Source organism: Thalassophryne amazonica, chromosome 6 (assembly GCF_902500255.1).
Source record: "Thalassophryne amazonica chromosome 6, fThaAma1.1, whole genome shotgun sequence".
In the NCBI taxonomy this organism is placed as follows: domain Eukaryota; kingdom Metazoa; phylum Chordata; class Actinopteri; order Batrachoidiformes; family Batrachoididae; genus Thalassophryne; species Thalassophryne amazonica.
In genome coordinates this window covers 10,150,689-10,171,925 of record NC_047108.1, presented here as the reverse complement: position 1 = coordinate 10,171,925, position 21,237 = coordinate 10,150,689, and the positions used below count along the sequence as shown (strand labels likewise).

Here is a 21,237-nt window from a genome sequence, read left to right as displayed (position 1 = left end):
GGCCTTGCCTTACAATATAAAGCGCCTTGGGGCAACTGTTTGTTGTGATTTGGCGCTATATAAATAAAATTGATTGATTGAATTGAAATTGATTGAACAATGTCAGTAAACAGGCTCTGTTATGTGTGTTTAATAAGAAAGGTTCTATGTGCTTCTTGAAATTTTTGATAATTTTGTTTAAAGACTAATAATATTCTTGTAAAAGTAAGTCCCTTCGGCTGCTCCCTTGTTTTCACTCGAGGTCGCCACAGCAGATCCTAGGTGGACCTGCACAAGTTTTATGCCGGATGCCCTTCCTGATTCAACTCCTGATACAATTGCATGAATGCCAGGCGTCATGTTTGGAGGAAACCAGGCACCATCCCTACAGTGAAGCATGGTGGTGGCAGCATCAAGCTGTGGGATGTTTTTCAGCAGCAGGAAACTGGGAGACTAGTCAGGATTGAGGGAAGATGAATGCAGCAATGTACAGAGACATCCTGGATGAAAACCTGCTCCAGAGTGCTCCTGACCTCAGACTGGGGCGACGGTTCATTTTTCAGCAGGACAATCACCCTAAGCACACAGCCAAGATATCAAACGAGTGGCATCAGGACAACTGTGAATGTTCTTGAGTGGCCTAGCCAGAGCCCAGACCTGAATCTGAATGAACATCTCTGGAGAGATCTGAAAATGGCTGTTCACCGACACTCCTCATCCAACCTGATGGAGCTTGAGAGGTGCTGCAAAGAGGAATGAGCAAAACTTCCCAGAGATAGGTGCACCAAGCTTGTGGCATCATATTCAAGATGACTTGAGGCTGTAATTGCTGCCAAAGATGCATCAACAAAGTATTGAGCAAAGGGTGTGAATACCTATGTATATGTGATTTCTTATATATTCATTTGCAAAAATGTCTTAGTTTTTTATTTTTAATACATTTGCAAAAAAAAAAAATTTTTTTTTAATGTTGTCATTATGGGGTATTGTGAGTAGAATTTTGAGGGAAAAAATTAATTTACTCCAGTTTGGAAAAAGGCCGTGACATAAAATCTGGAAAAAGTGAAGCAGTGTGAATACTTTCCAGATACACGGTACGTTTGTTGTCATACAACAAAAGCACATTCCTTGTACTGTATGTGAAAACTTACTTGGCAATGAACTTGATTTTAATTCTGATTCATCAAAACTGCGACCTTGTGGGGAGTGCATATTATGGGGGCAACAGTTTCATCCAGCCTCAAGTGGTATATGACAGGCAGTGACCATGGTGTCAAAGAGATTTTTGTACTCTCGAACCTGTGGAGCCTCATGTTGTAATGTGTGGACATCTGGCCCAAGATGTATGAATCCAATGGTAACACTGTCTTGTTGTGCCAGGATGGGCTTCACATCCCTGTTGACCATGTGAAACTTGAGTTGCTACCATTGACAGTGCTATGTTGCCGTGCCATCTCATTTGATGTTTTACGCCCATATGCCACTAGTTTAACTGGGTTCACTGGTATCGAGTGGTGAACTGCATGCAGCGTATGTCTGGGCAGCACATTGCAGTTGGCGCCCAGTGTCCACTTTGACCTTCAGATGCCCCTTTCCATTTTTCACTGTCAATGTGGCAACGATTTGTCCCTTCTGTGTTGGTGTGTGTATTGAGTCAGAGTAAAAAGTATCATCCTGTGGATTGTCCCTTTCTGTTGTCAACTCCTTCACTGTGCGTGTCCGTCATCTTGTGGATTGATTTGGGTCTTTGGGACGGGCCGCGGCCTGTGCAGGTGTGGAACATCAGCTTGCAAAATGGTTCTGTTTTCCACAGATCTTGCACTGCTGAATGCAAAACCTTTACTACAGTTGGGGGAGTGTTGACCATTGCCACAGTGATCTTTCTGAACTGTGCACACTGCAGCATGCTTTGTAAGTTCAGCTACTTGGAGCTTTTCTCCAACTGCTCATGGAGCATGCAAACGCTAACCGCCAGCTCAAGGATAAGGCTCTTTTCACGTAGCAGCCGTTTGTAGACATCATCACTCTCAAGCCCACATATGATACAGTCCCTTATCAGTGACTCGCACTGTGCACCAAAATCACACTTCTTTGTTCTTTTCAAAGTGGAGACGTATGCTTGGATCGACTCCCCGGGCGTCTGACTGGTGGTGTTAAAAGCATGCCTGTCCATAATGACATTTTTCAGTGGCAAGCATAATTCAGTGAACTTTGTGAGCAGAAATCCTTGGATTTTCATGATTCCCCCCTCCCCGTAGACAACGATTCTGACTTTTCAACAGCTCTGGGTAGAAGAGATTCAGAAGTGTGTATGTTTGTATTTTCTTTCATTTAACCGATGGTCCCAGTAGATTCTCCATTCCTTCTCAAATTTTCACCAGTTGTTGGCAATTTTGTCATAAAAAAATTAATGGGTCGATACAATGGTGTTTGAGCAATGACCTGGCATGTTTGACACCATGTGGCATATCCAGAAACTTGACATGCAACCACACTGCTTTATGTGTGCTACCTGGTTCCTTCATACAGGGGACACCACCTCATGATGTCACAGCCCAGTCTCACGATTTTTTTTGTTGTCCTTCTGTCACTAAATTATTAAAATTTTCCTGACAGGGTTTTTCACTATTACTCACCCTACTCCGACCCCCCCCCCACCCCGCTACAATTTTAATTATGTGCACCTGTAACGCAGTGAATTAGAATAAATTTGTGCTCCCATGACAAAAATTTTGCAGTTTTCGTGACAATACCACAAACCAATAGATTAATGTATATTTCGTGCTGCTGAATCATGACATGCCGTGAGACTGGGTAGGATGTCAACATCAGAACTTATGATTTAAGGTGAGTGTCACAACTCTGCAGCCTTGAATGGTGTTTATCACTCCCGAATACTTCAGTCTGTGGTCAAAGAACCTTCAAGTGAACCAGGATGGCCGAGTGGTTAAGGTGTTGCACTCAAGTTACAATGAATAAATGTCCTCGTGGGTTTGAATCTGACTCATGGTAGTGCTCATTCGTATGTCTGTAGGTGGCTCAGAAGATCAGGCCGCTGCTGTGAAGTTTGGATGTAATGGGTTCAACTCCCAGGAGTGCAACTTATTTAGTGGCTTCCTGGTTACCACTGTTGCCTCACAAAAGGAAGGTCCTGGGATCGCTTCCCTACTCCTGTTGGAGTTTGCATGCTCTCCCCATGTCTATTTTCCTCCCACTATCAAAAACATGCTTATTTCGGGTCGGGTCTGCTCCTTCACTTGACCCTGACCAAAGCAGCAGCTCTCCATCTGCAGTTGGTTCCTGGGTGTTGGACTGTGACAGCACGCTGCTCCTCGTGGCTGGAGTGTCCAGCCATCCGTTTTCTGTACCCGCTTACTCCAATTAAGGGTCACGGGAGGGCTGGAGCCTATCCCAGCAGTCACAGGGCATGAGGTGGGGTACATCCTGAACAGAATGGCATATAAGGGTGATTCTTTAACTACGGGCACTATTGGCCTTGTAAATGTAATTTCCACCACACCATTGCCTTACAATATAAAGCGCCTTGGGGCAACTGTTTGCTGTGATTTGGCGCTATATACATGTGCTCTGATGTCACTGTTTATCTCCATAGAAACTACCCAAACAATCTTTCATACAAACTGTTTAGGGACATTACAGTGTTGTGGTGGAAATTACAGCAATAGTGTGGGACAACTACATTTTGTTTAAAAAAAAAAATCACAACAGCTGTATGACATTGAATACCCCAATTATGTTTTATTTTATTGATATTTTATTCAGAGATATTTTAAAACATTAGAAAAAACGTTTCTTTACCATTCATTTTTATCACTGAAGATCAAATGTCTGGGTGTGGGACAAGCACAAAACGGCAATATTTGCATATAATGATGCTGAAAAAAGGTGAAAAAAGTCATCATAGACTACTAGAACAAATTTCTTAACACACTTTCATTGTAAAGATAACTATAAAAGTGTGAAATTTCCCCTTTTTTCTGTTTTTCATACAATATGATCAAAGGACATAAGTGCCCATAGTCTAAGAATCACCCATAAACAAACACATCATCTACGGCCAATTTAAAGTTTCCAGTCCACCTCACCTGCATGTCCTTGGATTTGGGAGGAAGCCGGAGCACCTGGAGAGAACCTGCAAACTCCACACAGAAAGGTCCCAGCTGGGAATCGATTCCACAACCTTCTTGCTGCAATGCAGCACTGCTAAACAGTAAAGTGCTGCCTGATTGGATTGTGTCCAGCTCTAATTAGAATGGATTAAATGCAGAGGACAAATTTAATTGTACGTATGTACAATTTACCCTGTGATGTACAGAATCTGTTCCCCTGCTACAAGCCTCATTTTTATATCACTTTATAAAGATTTCATTGTGGCCCGAAAGAGCATAATTTCATGAGTTTTAATATGAATTAGTTTGATTATCTTTAAAGATTGATCACCTTAATGTCAAGAAAGGGAGAAAGTTATAGTTTCAAACATGTTTCTGTTTATTTACAAAATTAAAAAAGAAATCAAAAAGTAATCTAAGGTCATACACATCGGCTCCTGACAAAGACAACAGGCTTCGAGTCCTCAGACAGCAGCTTCAAACTCACACCAAACTTCAAACCCCCAGCTAAAATGGAAATCAGTTTCATAAATAAATATGTAAATTCAAGTAGAACACTGAAGTCAAAGAGCAGTGATCAGCACACGGCGAGCAGACACCTGAGCGGCCTGACGCAGCTCGTTTGTCATGAGAGAGACGACACAAACAGACGGACATTCATGATGATATGGAAGAGCAACACCAAAGAAACAAAATACGCTCTGTCCTGCCAACACACGATTGGACGATGACATCATTATCCGACTCGTTAATGCCTAAGAGTCATTTCCACGCCAGATGTTTTGGATTTTGATGGAGCTGCAAACATTCTTTAATTTTAATCTCGTCTATTTTGGGGTTCTGAACGATGAGGACTGTGTGAGCTTTACTGGATTGTGTGAGTGTTGTGCTTAAAGTTCCCGTGCAATGGGTCAAACCTGCAGATGTTAAGTTCAACAGGAAGAAACAAACAAAATCACAACACACACAAAAAACAAACTGCTTTCCAAATTAGTAATGATACTAAAGACAAACAAAATCAAAATCTTACAAAAGGAAAACTGTACAAAATTAAAAATACAAATAAATATGCATCATCATAAATAAATTTGGTGAGTGAGTTCAAACTTTGTAAAAACAATGAAAAGTAAACAGAAGGTTTCAAGATGGAAGGAGGAGAGCCAGTGATGATGATGGCATTTAAAGCTCTCCTTTTTTTTTGGAGGAGAATTTCCACGTGGGACAGCGTTGACTGTCCAGTTCTCCTCCACGTGCAGGTGAGGCAGCAGATCAGTACAAGCAGTCAGATCACAGCGCCTCCGTTCCAACAGCAGACAGATGGTTTATGGGTAATAGAGTCGGGAACACTTGGGCATTTTTTTTTTTTTTTCCCTGTTTTTACAAAATGTCAAGATATTTCACCGTGCACGTGGGTGTGTTTTTCCAAACTACAGTAGTGTTCAGAATAATAGTAGTGCTATGTGACTAAAAAGATAAATCCAGATTTTGAGTATATTTCTTATTGTTACATGGGAAACAAGGTACCAGTAGATTCAGTAGATTCTCACAAATCCAACAAGACCAAGCATTCATGATATGCACACTCTTAAGGCTATGAAATTGGGCTATTAGTAAAAAAAAAAAAAGTAGAAAAGGGGGTGTTCACAATAATAGTAGTGTGGCATTCAGTCAGTGAGTGCGTCAATTTTGTGGAACAAACAGGTGTGAATCAGGTGTCCCTTATTTAAGGATGAAGCCAGCACCTGTTGAACATGCTTTTCTCTTTGAAAGCCTGAAGAAAATGGGACGTTCAAGACATTGTTCAGAAGAACAGCATAGTTTGATTAAAAAGTTGATTGGAGAGGGGAAAACAGGTGCCAAAAGTTATAGGTTGTTCATCTACAATGATCTCCAATGCTTTAAAATGGACAAAAAATCAGAGACGCGTGGAAGAAAACGGAAAACAACCATCAAAATGGATAGAAGAATAACCAGAATGGCAAAGTCTCACCCATTGATCAGCTCCAGGATGATCCAAGACAGTCTGGAGTTACCTGTAAGTGCTGTGACAGTCAGAAGACGCCTGTGTGAAGCTAATTTATTTGCAAGAATCCCCGCAAAGTCCCTCTGTTAAATAAAAGACATGCAGAAGCGGTTACAATTTGTCAAAGAACACAACTGGCCTAAAGAGAAATGGAGGAATATTTTGTGGACTGATGAGAGTAAAATTGTTCTTTTTGGGTCCAAGGGCCGCAGACAGTTTGTGAGACGACCCCCAAACTCTGAATTCAAGCCACAGTTCACAGTGAAGACAGTGAAGCATGGTGGTGCAAGCATCATGATATGGGCATGTTTCTCCTACTATGGTGTTGGGCCTATATATATCGCATACCAGGTATCATGGATCAGTTTGGATATGTCAAAATACTTGAAGAGGTCATGTTGCCTTATGCTGAAGAGGACATGCCCTTGAAATGGGTGTTTCAACAAGACAATGACCCCAAGCACACTAGTAAACGGGCACAATCTTGGTTCCAAACCAACAAAATTAATGCCTTGCAGATGTGAAGAAATCATGAAAAACTGTGGTTATACAACTAAATACTAGTTTAGTGATTCACAGGATTGCTAAAAAAGAAGTTTGAACATAACAGTTTTGAGTTTGTAGCGTCAACAGCAGATGCTACTATTATTGTGAACACCTTTTCTACTTTTTTTTTTACTAATAGCCCAATTTCATAGCCTTAAGAGTGTGCATATCATGAATGCTTGGTCACTGGACAATGACCCCAAGCACACTAGTAAACAAACAAAATCTTGGTTCTAAACTAACAAAATTAATGTTTTGGAGTAGCCTGCCAAATCCCGGAACTAAATTCCAATTGAGAAATTGTGGGTGACATCAAAAAAGCTGTTTCTGACGCAAAACCAAGAAATGTGAATGAATTGTGGAATGTTGTTAAAGAATCTTGGAGTGGAATAACAGCTGAAAGGTGCCACAAGTTGGTTGACTCCATACCTCGCAGATGTGAAGAAATCACGGAAAACTGTGGTTATACAACTAAATACTAGTTTAGTGATTCACAGGATTGCTAAAAAAGTAGTTTGAACATAACAGTTTTGAGTTTGTAGCGTCAACAGCAGATGCTACTCTTATTGTGAACACCCCCTTTTCTACTTTTTTTTTTTTTTTTTTTTTACTAATAAACCAATTTCATAGCCTTAAGAGTGTGCATATCATGAATGCTTGGTCTTGTTGGATTTGTGAGAATCTACTGGTACCTTGTTTCCCATGTAATAATAAGAAATATACTCAAAACCTGGATTAATCTTTTTAGTCACAGCACTACTATTATTCTGAACACTACTGTATGCTGCAGATAAAAACTTCTTTCAAACGTGCACTTTATTTGACAAATTTCCCCCCAATGTGACTTCATGGCGTCACGTTTGAAAGCAAGTTTTACAAAACGTCATGTGTCTGTGTGATGTTTACGACAAAATGTCTTCACAGCTCAGTACAAAGACACACAAGTTGAAGGCCCACATTTAGAAGTGGCAGGTCTGATGGTTCCATGCCAACCTTAGAGAACTCCGAATGTTGGCGATCGAGACAGCGGAACAGAACAGCCACACACACCTTGTAGATTCAGACTCCGGTTTGGTGCAGCAATTTGTCCTGATTGGATGCACACAACACGTGAAACGCATCAAAAAAGAAACTGATTACCAGCGCAGAGAGCAGTTAAATATCTACAGACCAGCTCGATCACTCTGCAACCACACGCCTCAGTGTTGTTCAAGGTGCCACATGTTTGAAAGTCAAAATACTGCAAGAGTTACAGTTTGCACACCCAAAAAAGGCTTTATAATTTATTTCTGCTTTACATTATTTGGTCTCTTGATAAATTAAGTCTTCAATATGGGATTTAGTTCATTTGAAAAGCATTAAATGATGAAGGTTACGTGATCAGACTAATCTTTCTGGAGAGATCTTTGGGTCGAGGAAGAGTTAATTACATGTAGGTTTGAAATAAATTTAATCAATGAATGTCATTGGTTAAATTTGCTACACAAGTATCAGCGACATATTTCTGGTTCAAGATGCACATTCCAAAATGCATTTAATGTAAGATTTTTGTGTCTCTGATCTACATTTTGTATGTTACTAGTGTATAATTTTATGATTTTTAATGTCTACTGTAAGCGCATTAGAACATTAATTATAATACTGATTTGATTTAAATTCTTTTGTTTTTAAAGTTTATTATTACAACGTTCTTTGTGATGTCATAAGGTCGTTTTTTTTTTTAAGCAAAGATATTCTGGGATCTGGATCAGTTCTTTCGCTTGATTTGTCAGGTCTTGATGTTTACGTTTGCTTGCACACCTGTCTTCACCCTGCTGTTGTACGATTCTACTATCACTGCACATTTCCCCAAGCAGGACAAATAAAGGAATCTCTTACCTTCCTCGACAAAGGAGCATCTCTCCACAAAATTTCATCCAAATCTGTTTACATTTTCAGTGAACACAATCAAACAAATGTAACCTCCGCCCTCTTCTATGGAGGGGTCACCGACCATGCTCCTGGAGGCCACGTGCCTCCTGCCCTGCATGTTGTCCATGCGTACCTGCTGGAACCACATGTGATTCATTAATCATGTATTTCCTTGCTTCTTATTGGCTGAACACATCGGACTTACTGAATTAGCGGTGGGTGGAGCCGGGAGGCAGGGTTGGTGACCCCTGGTTTAATGCTTTCAACACAAAACCCACATATCAACGAAAAGTTGCCGATGTGCTTGCTGATGTTGGGAATTTGGCAAAAGTTTCTAAATCAGTTTGGTTTCACATCAACTTTGAAACGATAAGCGTGAACGAAAAAAAAAAAACCCAGCAGATGGAACCTGTGTCGTCGGCAGCACAAGTTAGCAACTAGACTCACACAAGTTTATACATAGTTTTTGTGAGATTCCCTCACCAAGAAAACAAACAGTGACGGCACGAGCGTAAACCAAAAAGAAAAAAAAAACAAAAGAACAAGAAGAAGTGGCAGCTTAATTTCTCCGGGCTTGTGCAGACATGTATAGGCTGGAGTGAGTTTTGCATCAATAATCGCTAGGCTACAGTAAGACTACGGGTGAGATACAGAGAGCTGCAGTGAGCAGCCACCTCTCTTTAGCCTCCCCTCTCTCACAGTTAACATTCAGAAAGGTGGAGGCAAAAGGAAAAAAAAAAAAAAAGGCATTTTCTGTTGTTTGTCCACGGCGAGGCACCGGACGCCTCAGCGAGAACACAGCTTGTCTTCGTTTTCACCTGTCTGGTTTCAGGCAACAATCTATAAAATGTGAAATAAATAGAAAATACACAAAAGCTCTGGTCACGTCTGATGTTTGAAGAGAAGGAGTACTTCAAAAAAGGCCTGGTTTGAAGGCATATGTTTAAGCGTACATTCGTTGATCAGAGTTTAAGGTCTGAGTATTTGTGGTTAGTCTCACCCTCGACGAGCATCAGCTGCATCAGTTAGTGTTTGTAGATTTTCTATGATCTTGTGTCTGCAAGAACTGAAACATACACACAACCCACCTGTCCTGGCAGTGAATTATTCAGTTCAACCAAAACACTTTCTGAAAGTTCAATTTGTCCATCTTGAACATCTCAAGAGAAAAAAATAAAGTAAAAATGAAAATCAGTAGTAATATTTGACAAGTAGCCAACAAAACCCTTTAGGTGACAGACTTTTAAACAATGCTGCTACTGACCAGACCCAAATTTTACTAGTCACCTTTTTTAGTAGCTGGAAAACAAATTGTGACGCCATAGAAGCTTTCATGTTCACTTAGTGGCCACGTGAGGGCGCTGTGGACCCACACATAGCAGTGCAAGTCCAGTGATCAATATTCAAACAGAATCTAAGAAAAACTTGAGTTTGTCAGATTTTCACTTTCTTCATCCCATAATTATTTTTTGTCCTCTGGTTTTTATCTTCAGCACTCTTTTTTTCTCCAAAGTTTTCACTACAACAGAAGCTCACTGTTGCCGCCATTTTTTAAAAAATATTCAGGCCCTTGGCTTGGCAAACGGCACATCATCCATTGTTCATTCATTACTGTCTGCTGACCTCCATCACATCATCGTCGTTATCATCATCCGAGCTGCTGGCACTGTTAATCATGCCACCGTCCACCACCGCTGGCGGACAACGCTGGCTCTCGGACAGCGCCAATGAGAAGGAGCACGGGGAAGATGAGGAGGAGCAGGACTCAGTGTTTGGGGGGAACTGAGAAAGGAAGCTGGCTCCAGCAGGGCCAGGAGTGGCAGCTGGACTCGGCAACCCGCCAGGGAGCAGCGATCCTGTGTAGAGGTTAGCCATTGACTGACTGTAAGGGAGGACGAAACCTGGAGGGAGCAGCCCGGACATGCCCGCCCTGCCGGGGCTCAGCAAGAAAGGTGGCAGGGCACCTGGAATGGAGCCGACGGCATTAGCTGATGTCAACGAAGAAGATGAGGCGACAGGAGCCGCGGTCATGACTGACGGGGAGGAGGAGGTAGCAGCAACCGTGCCAACTCCACTCAAGCCATAAAGATCAGGATACATGAAGTTGGGGTCACCCAGCTGGTTGTAGGGGGGCTGGAGATAAGGCGAGCCTGCCCCCATGAAGAACGGGTATCCCAGGGACCCACCAGGAGACCCCAGCACCGCCGGGTTGAGACCCAGATGAGGGAGGCTGTACCCGCCTGCAAAAGGGAAGCTGGCAGCAGAGGAGGGTTTTTCAGGAGGGACCTGCTTCCTGGGACACTTGTCCAATGATGGCGACAAGGCCCTTCGCTTGGTGCCCATTCGCATGTCTTGAGCAGAAGTTGCATCGATGTTGGGCTGAACTACGTTTGTCACAGTGATGTCGCGGTGGGTGCTAACCGTACTCGTGTTTCCACTGCCAAGACTGCTGACGCTGCCTTTGGTTTCCAGCACTTTGGTTGAAGGCAGGTTGTTGAAGCTCAAAGTGGCGGGGGTGATGCTCTCTGATGCTCTCTCAGGGTTAACTCCGGGCCTGACAGTGTCATGCTTCGGCTCGCGAAAGATCTCTGGGTTGTCAGAGGAAGGAGGGCGGGGCAAAGTCTTTGTGGCCATCTGCTGCCTCCTGTCAGGTATCACACAGCCGTTACTGGCTGACACCGAGGTGTGGGCGTCTGAGAACAAGAGCAACATAGAGTGCAAGTCAGGTTTGGAGATTCATTTAAACCTCTTGTGAAGGTCTGGCTCCTTTTAGCTGCTAAAAAAAATGAAAATCCCCAAATTTTCCATTGCAAGCTTTTTTAAAATTTCATTATTGTATAGAAAACACAGTGTCACATATATGTGGACAGAAACTTTGTTCTCCGTGGACTCCATGAGTTGAACCATCTCTTATGTCTTGCATGATGACGTCACATTGCATGATGGGAATCTTAGGCATCGGCTTGATGACCATGCCAAAGGTCAACTTTAGATTATAAGCTTCACTGCGACTCAGCTGTCACAAAGGGCAGAGGTGGGTCGCAGTGTATGTTATGGTTGACCCTTGACCTTAGATGACTCCTGATCAGAGTCCAAAATCAAACTTGTTTTCTGTTACCACCACAGGTCAACTTAAGCCGCAGTTTGAGACCCATCTACACCGTGGGGTCTGTCGGGGTGGTATAATGGGTGTGTTATGGTTGACTCTTACCCTTGGATGACCCCTTGACCGATATCAAAGGTGGTATTTGTTTAGTATAGGACTTTATTTATTGTAGTACAACAGGTGAATCTTGAAAAGGTCGGTGAAGCACTGACCAGGCCAAAGGTCAACCCTGAAACCCACCTGTGCCCTGGGAGAGGTCTCGTTGGATCAGTGGGTATGTTATGGTTGACCCTTGGATGACCCCTTCATCACATTCATAGGTCAAATCAGGTTGTTGCCCTATACAGGACATGGTTTAGGGGACCTGTTGGAACATGATGACTGTGAATGGTCGGTCAAGCATGGACTAGGTCAAAGTTCCAATTTAAATTAAATGGTCAGAGGGAGCCTCCTGTGCCTTGGGAGATGTCTTGGTGGGTCAGTGAGTGCGTTATAATTGACCCCGGTTGACCATTCTACTGGGGCCATAGGTCAAATTCGGTCTTTTGCCATATTGGTCTGGTATGAACAGTTAATATACAGTAGCCTTATCTGCCCCATTCATTTCAATAAGCAATACAACATATTTCAATCAATACACAACTCAAAAAGATTTATCACCCATGGACAAATGTTGTTGTAGCATAGAATCAATAATTACAAATAACAGAAAAGTTGTGTTTTTAGTGGTGCTGCACACATGACTCTAGATTTATTTGACAGAACGACAATAATAGAAAAATGTGATACTTTTGTCACTGGATACTTAGCAACAACAACATCCACCAAAGTAACAAACATCTAAAAACACTGCTAATCCAGATCATCCACTTGGCTTTGACGACACACTAAGACTTCTCACGATGTTTTGATGTGGTATACATACAAATCAGCATACCTTCAGGTGGCGCTGTCGTGCTCTCCTCTGCTGTCTTAGCACGGTTAGCTGCTCTGATGGCAAAGATTCTCCCGTCAGACGTTCTGATGTATGTCCCTGACACAAAAAGAAGAACCATACAACTTCAAATACACAAAAAACTGCACATAGCACAGAGGGTTTTGTTACGTTGACTAACAGAACAACTACATCTCAATTATTTACATTTTCTGATGACGCTTCATGTCATACTAGTAATGGTAAAAAAATAAAAACCGAAAAGGTAGGGCTAAATTTCTTTTATGATCAAGTGACAAATACAAAAAAGGTTTTTTTTTTATCTACAATTCTTCAATATTCTTGAGATTTTTTCTGAAAGATCCTTTTTAAAACTTCCTCCTCCTCACTGAAGATTAGATGTGATTTATCCCACACATTGACAAATTCACAAATCATCTCCAGTCATGAGTGACTTTCAGCAGGTTCAATGAAGCTTAAAGGCTTCGTAATAATCCTGATCCAGAAGATGTGGACTGCATCACAGCACCGTGGCAGGAACAAGTTTTACAGGGGTAAGTTCCGTGGATCCGAGGAAACTGATTTGTATCTATAACACACAGATCAGTGTCCCTGGATTTATAAAACTTGATTGTCGTAAAGAAACAAACCGCTTTGCAATAAGCATGTAAAAAAGCCTCAGTGACTATCACGATTACAGAGGACAGAGTTTACAACCGCTAATGGATAGTTTCTACCGAGTGCAGATAGAATTGCTTATCGTTATGCCCCATGTTCCTGCCACGGTGCTGTGATGCGGTCCACATCTGTCCCAGATCCGTGCCAGATATGGTCTGTAAACGGTTGGTGTTTTACGGATCGAGTTCAGATCTGGTCCGGATCTGTTCCAGAACTGTAAAGCAGAGCTGTGCCGGATCTGGGCCAGGGTGCAAAAACTGTCTGGACCGGATCTGTTTTCAGGATTGGTACCAGATGTTGGACTACATCCGGCCCGGATCTATTTGCTGTCTGGGCCTGTACTACTACTATTATTATTATTAGTCACACCAGGTACAAGTCACAGGATCTCTCAAACTAGTAAAGAAACAGTGACTTTGGGTACGTGTGCACTGACTCGTTACCTTTGGTGCCACGGATGATGTGGATGCTCTCTCCAGCTGTGATCCTGGTCTGGACATCTGTTGAACTTTTGGTGCCTGGAATCACAATATCTAAAAAAACAAACAAACAAACAAACAAAAAACCAAAAACAAAACACACTTATCAAAGGTGAGAAAAATCAACTATCCCTCAGCATCAGCAGAAACAGGACAGAAGAAGCAGAGTGATGACAAAGTTACACCATATATTCACATACCAGAAGTAGTCACAATTTTCTGTACGAATACTCCGGCCTTCTGCAGGCAGTGAAGAGGAAATCCCCCGAGGCTGGACCCTGATGTATCGCTGCTCTGAGTGGAGCCAGCAGGTACCTGGCGAGGAATCATGGGAACTGGAGTTGACTGGACCGGTCGCACACTGGCTACTGGTTTCTCCTCAGTACGAGCTGGTGGTCTCCTGAGTGGAAAGTTAGTTTATTCCATTAGTTCTGGCTTTTGATGCAGGTTCTTACTGCAGGGTTCATACCCCGCTCCAAGTTCTGTCAACTAGGAGATGCACCATTCCTTAGATCCATCAGGGTTCACCCAAAGAGGTTTTTCGAAAGTTTCATAAAATGTGTTATAAATGTTCTCAAATAGCTAAAAATATATATTTTCTTTTAAAGAACATGGAAAGTATCTGCTAAAGAAGCCGCTCAGGAGACAAAAAAGGTTTCTGCATTGGAAGTTGAGACACTGACCAGTTCCTCTCACTGAAGGCGGGTATGCTGGTGAGGCTCTGGTCACTAGCGGGGTAGTAGTGGGCATAAGACGGCCGAGTGTATGGCATCGATGCCCTCTTCTCTTCTTCATAGCCCTTCTTAGCGGCTTTCTTCTCTGCGCTGCTCAGCTTCAGCTCTCGTCGGTCCATCAGCAGCGACTCGTGGGGGAATGGTTGCTGTATCAAGGAAAAACAGAGTTTCTGTTGGTGCTGGAAGGTCTCGGTTTTTTCCTGCCGTACATATATGTAATTTTGAATAAAGTGCTTGTATGTTTACCTTGGTAATCAGGTGAGGACAGAGGCGCAATGCTCTCCTGAGGACACTCTCCATGCTGTCACGGGGTTGCAGCTGAACCTCAGAAGGGATGGGCTCTTCCTCCACAAAGTGTAGAAGAGACTCCACCTCCCTCCTTGTGAAGGCCAGCGCAGGGTTCAGGTCATCCACCACCCGGTCTGATGACAAAGAAAGAGGAGACAAACAGTTAAAGGGAAGGCAGCAGTGAGAATGAACTCACTCAGGTGAGTTGGATTACAGGAAGAAACCTCAAGCAGGCCCGACTCAGTGGGGTGACCATCTGCTTTGGCCAAACTTCCATTAATGAAGTTACAAAGCATAATAATGAAATGTGATATCTAAAGACTGAAATGCTGCAGTTTAGCAATCACATACATGTAGAGTCCAGTTGATGCAACAACCCTGATGGCTCAAACAAACTAAACAAAAGAGCAGAGTCTCAGCAAGCAAGTACAAATGACAAGTCAGTGTTCCATTTACCTTTACAATTACAGTCATAATTGGACATGTTCTACACACCATATTCCTCAGTATCATACAGAAGTCCTACACAGATTCCAGATTTCCAAGCAGCACTACCCTAACAGGAGCAACTCCAAGCATCATTCTTCAGAGTCATCCAACTGTCCTCAACTTCTTGCAGATCCCAATATTAAAATAGCTTCAGTTACATCACAACAGGTCTCTGTGTCCTCAACCTTTGAGATTGAGAGACACCTAGGAAGAGCTTATGGAGTCATGAGGTCGGTGAACAGAAGTGTTTGATGTGATATTAGGGGTCGAAATACATTTTTTAACCTACTTGCACTGGTGCTAGTAACAAAAAATGACTTGCACCAAAAGAAAAAGTTACTTGCACAATCAAAAGTCACTTTCACACCAGGCCCACTTCAAGTTGCAGTAGGGAGGTGAGAACGCAGCCTGCAGGTTCTTTGCACAGAGAACTCTGAGTGCACAGTTTGGCTGCAGCCAGACTGTGCACTCTGATTTCTCTTCTAGTTTATATTTGTTCTTGTGCTGAGCTGCAGGTCTGCGCTCTGAGTTCTGTTATAGTTTATCTTTCCTCCTGTGACAGTGAGATACGCACGCGAACGAACCGACCGTGAGTAAATGTGGAGATGTCTGGACTTATACAGTAGTGTTCAGAATAATAGTAGTGCTATGTGACAAAAGATTAATCCAGGTTTTGAGTATATTTCTTACTGTCACATAGTAAACAAGGTACCAGTAGATTCAGTAGATTCTCACAAATCCAACAAGATCAAGCATTCATGATATGCGCATTCTTAAGGCTATGAAATTGGGCTATTAGTAAAAAAAAAAAAAAGTAGAAAAGGGGGTGTTCACAATAATAGTAGTGTGGCATTCAGTCAGTGAGTTTGTCAATTTTGTGGAACAAACAGGTGTGAATCAGGTGTCCCCTATTTAAGGATGAAGCCCTCACCTGTTGAACATGCTTTTCTCTTTGAAAGCCTGAGGAAAATGGGACGTTCAAGACATTGTTCAGAAGAACAGCGTAGTTTTATTAAAAAGTTGATTGGAGAGGGGAAAATGTATACGCAGGTGCCAAAAGTTATAGGTTGTTCATCTACAATGATCTCCAATGCTTTAAAATGGACAAAAAACCAGAGACACGTGGAAGAAAACGGAAAACAACCATCAAAATGGATAGAAGAATAACCAGAATGGCAAAGGCTCACCCACTGATCAGCTCCAGGATGATCAAAGACAGTCTGGAGTTACCTGTAAGTGCTGTGACAGTTAGAAGACGCCTGTGTGAAGCTAATTTATTTGCAAGAATCCCCCGGAAAGTCCCTCTGTTAAATAAAAGACGTATGCAGAAGAGGTTACAATTTGCCAAAGAACACATCAACTGGCCTAAAGAGAAATGGAGGAATATTTTGTGGACTGATGAGAGTAAAATTGTTCTTTTTGGGTCCAAGGGCCGCAGACAGTTTGTGAGACGACCCCCAAACTCTGAATTCAAGCCACAATTCACAGTGAAGACAGTGAAGCATGGTGGTGCAAGCATCATGATATGGGCATGTTTCTCCTACTATGGTGTTGGGCCTATATATATCGCATACCAGGTATCATGGATCAGTTTGGATATGTTAAAATACTTGAAGAGGTCATGTTGCCTTATGCTGAAGAGGACATGCCCTTGAAATGGGTGTTTCAACAAGACAATGACCCCAAGCACACTAGTAAACGGGCAAAATCTTGGTTCCAAACCAACAAAATTAATGCCTTACAGATGTGAAGAAATCATGAAAAACTGTGGTTATACAACTAAATACTAGTTTAGTGATTCACAGGATTGCTAAAAAAGAAGTTTGAACATAATAGTTTGGAGTTTGTAGCATCAACAGCAGATGCTACTATTATTGTGAACACCTTTTCTACTTTTTTTTTACTAATAGCCCAATTTCATAGCCTTAAGAGTGTGCATATCATGAATGCTTGGTCTTGTTGGATTTGTGAGAATCTACTGAATCTACTGGTACCTTGTTTCCCATGTAACAATAAGAAATATACTCAAAACCTGGATTAATCTTTTTAGTCACATAGCACTACTATTATTCTGAACACTACTGTATATCATGTGGACATGTCCTGTCTCTGGCAATCAGTCTGTGAGCAGGACTTATGTCCTTTTTTTAACACAGTGATGAGTGTTTGAGCGGAAAGCGAGGAACTAACTGCCTGCAGCCATTTTTTTTTTCACATGCGCGCGCAAACAAATTGTCACAGCAACTCGCTCCGTGTGCGAGAGTCATAAAACGCAGAGAAGACGAAGACAACACACTGGAAACTGTTTTTTACTTATTTATTCCTTTATTGGTTATAGTTGATAAATTTAGCTTATAGTTGATAAAACTTGGATAAAGTTACTTGCACCAGTGCAAGTGCAGTATAAAATTACGTGCACCGCTCGAGTAATACATGCACAAACTAGCACATGCACGTACTATTTCGAGCCCTGGATATCTTTGCAGGACAGTGAAAGTCCAAGTCTTTAGGGTCCTGGTGCTTCCTAAAGTGCTACCTAAAGTGATGACTGGATGTTTTTGGTACCAGGTTTGTTATGAGGATCCTTTGGCACAGTTGGAACAACTCTGCATCAAACAAGCAAGTTGCTTAGGGAGACTCAGGTGAGGTGTGAGTGATGACATATTGGCCATGTGATGCATTTCTCTGAGCATGATCCTGCACACATATGTTGAGGACTGCAGCAGCTGGACAACACCAAGACGACACCCATGATTCACCTGGCTGCATTATAACAGAATGTAACAACATCAAACTCTCAAATTTACCCTTTATTACTACTTCCATTAAACGCCATAAATGTTTTAAAAATCCATTGATTTCTTCCACTCTGAATGCCTGGCGGAAAACGTTAGAAATTACAAACTCACTAATGGAAATCTGTACAGATGCTCCTATTTGGCACAATCCAAACTTCAAGATCAATAAAGCAACTCTTCATGTCATCACATGGGAACCGAAAGGAATCACACATCTGCACCACCTCTTTCAAAATAACACGTTCATGTCATTTAATAACTTGATGCAGAGGTTTGGAATTACAGGAAGAAATTTTATTCATTACCATCAAATAAAGGGCACAGTGATGTCAAAATTTCAGACACGTCATTGCCCACCACAACCACCCACATCAGTGACAGACATCAAGAACCTCCTCCTAATAAAGAAAACCTTGTCTAAGGTATATAAGTTAATATCATGCGTGGACACTGCTTTACACTTTAAAATGGGGGGTGAACTTCCTCCTCACCTCTGACCTTGACCACAGATTTGTAAAAACACATTTTCAATGACAAAAAATACCAACTTACAACTCATCTAATACAAAATTCTTCATAGAACATACATTACACAACATAAGATGTATAAAATGGGCTTCTCAGACTCTGATGTTTGCTCACAGTGTGAACTAAACACCACTGACACCTATTTTCATGCCCTTTGGCTCTGCTCACCTGTCAGAAGCCACTGAAAAATTGTTCTCCATCTCGGGATCTCCATCTCCTAATGGTTCTTGTCTGTCTTCATGTTGTTTTGGTGGTCAGCCCTTCCTGATAGAAGTTGTCTGTTGGCTTTGAGTAGGATGGTGTAGGCTGATCGGGAAGGGCGGATGGGTGTCACACACGTACAACCACGTTCACTCATGCACTACATACTATCGGTCTTGCACGAACCATTGTATATATGTGTATATAAATGGTTCTGCCAGTCTGGCATTTACCATTACTATATGCAGACTGGGGGAAAAAAACAAAACAAAACAAATTCACCTGGCTGCAGCAGATAGACTGTTACTTTGGAGAAGTGGCAATGACCCAGATATCTGCCTTGGTGGTTGCCATCCATGACCAGGGATAACAGCCATGAATTAAAGTATAGGTGACACCAAAAACTGTGCACAAACAATCACTAAAAATGATGAAATGTTGATATTTTTAAAAACCTGAACAATAAAAGTCAATGATAAGTGCACAGGTGAAGGATAAACTACAGCTGTCTGAAGCCTGCGCTCTATTTCAGCCCTCAGCTGCGGCCATATTGTTATTATGTCATCACCAGAACGGGACCTGCTGATTCAAGGCCAAATCAATTGTAAACATGGCAGAGGTCGAGCTGTTTTCGGACAATTTTTTTTTTCTAGTGTGGAGCTTTTTTTTTTTTTTTTTAAGTCCAGTCTGAAGGTGATTCTGAAGCAGCTGTGTTTGAGCCTTATTTAGACCACAATGAGGGTGACTAAACCTTGGAGGAAGACCTTCAGTCTGACAACAGTGATGATATTGGCAGAGTTCAGAACACAGAATGGTGATTATAAAAAAAAAATTAATAATACAGGAAATTTTGGCATGCAGGTGGAGATGATAAACTGTTTTCATCTATTAATTTTTTGCCAGCTCTTTGGTCGTAATCAACTGATAACAAATATATATATATATATATATAGTTTTACAATCTGTGATAGTTAAAAAAAAAGTGATGAGGAAGTGTGGATTTTTGATTCATGATTTTTTTTTCTTCTGAGAAAGAGGTACATACATTTCAAATCTTAAAAATGTCACGAGAGACTGAAAATATCAGCTATTTTTAAAATAAATATTGTTTCGTTCTTGAATATAGTTTGTGTACTGTACGCTAGTAGTGTAACACATTATTAAATATTAAAACCATTCACACAAGTAGCAAATATAGTCTTACCTGTCCGTTTCTTCAGTCTGATGAAAACGTCTGAAAATAATTTAATTTGTTGTCCTGGCTGCAGAAAAGTCCATGATGGGTCGAGTCTCTGCTGTATTGATCCAGGACCGGCACGGTCAGCTGCAGGTGTAATCCGTTAATTGCGTCTGCGGCTGATGGATCGAGTCAACCTCTGCTGTGAATGGAATCCTCTTGTTCCACCACAGGAGCTGCCTTTGCACCGCAAGTTAAAAGACTCGCAACGCCTCATCTGCTCATAACATCTCAGTCTGCATGCAACAAAACGGTCCCATGATCCACAAAAATAATAATAAAATAAAAATAAAATAATGTGTAAATACTCAGTTTTGCCTCTGTGGGGACTGGATAAGCCGCAGACACCCTGCATGTGCGCTCATCAATATAAGCGTTCCACCTGCCAATCAAAAGGGTTCTGCCGGCGAGAATGAACCATTCCGACACGTATAAAAACGTGCATCACTGAACCGAACCAGTCGGTGGAAACGGGGCTGTCAGTAGCCTGTAAAAATCCATAAATTCATCCACAAATTAATGGGACTATTAAGATAATGGTTCCGGCACTGATATTATTCCTTCTTCTCCAATGACGGGACTCGCCAGGAAGTTCCTGGTTTTTAGTGGAGCGCAGTTCAAAATCAGAATATTAATCTCTTCAGTAACTCCACACAAGAAAAGGATAAATTTCAAACTGTTGTTTAATTTTAGTCTTAAATACTAAAAAAAAAAAAAAAAAAAAAAAAAAAAAAAAAAAAAAAAAAAAATGACATATCGTGTCACCTACACTTTAAGGGGCCTTCATTCCTCATGTTCATGCTGTAGTTTGGTTGCTTCACTTTAAAACTTCTGTTCTCTTCGTTGTTTGTCTGGCTGAGCTAAAGAGATAAATGTGAATTGTCTTGAAATTTATCCAGGTTAAATTTTTAAATGACCAAGTTTGACAAAGTGATTTAAAGTACATAACCACATACATGGGACAGATTATTTGAGCTCCAGCTTCAGTGTTTCTATCCAGATAGAGTTTTGAGTAAACACTTCAGAGTGTTTACAGTGCGTCCCGAAAGGATTCACAGCGCTTCACTTTTTCCTCATTTTATGTTACAGTCTTATTCCAAAATAGAATAAATTCATTTTTTCCATTAAAATTCTACTCACAACACCCCATAATGACGAGGTTTTTTTGTTGTTTTT

General features: G+C 41.5%; 1 protein-coding gene across 2 annotated transcripts in view; it reads right to left on the bottom strand.

Annotated features, from left to right (window-relative positions):
- Positions 1-8,306: 8,306 nt before the first annotated feature.
- The window catches only part of LOC117511834 (helicase ARIP4-like), a 112,864-nt gene continuing 99,933 nt past the window's right edge, over positions 8,307-21,237 (bottom strand). For both annotated transcript variants that reach the window (XM_034171740.1, XM_034171741.1), the window contains exons 17-22: positions 14,767-14,942; positions 14,470-14,666; positions 13,987-14,186; positions 13,751-13,840; positions 12,633-12,728; positions 8,307-11,282 (exon numbers count right to left, since the gene is read on the bottom strand). In XM_034171740.1, the coding sequence (XP_034027631.1) occupies positions 10,198-11,282; positions 12,633-12,728; positions 13,751-13,840; positions 13,987-14,186; positions 14,470-14,666; positions 14,767-14,942 (1,844 nt within the window). In that variant the 3' untranslated portion in view covers positions 8,307-10,197. The remainder of the gene's footprint in view (positions 11,283-12,632; positions 12,729-13,750; positions 13,841-13,986; positions 14,187-14,469; positions 14,667-14,766; positions 14,943-21,237) is intronic.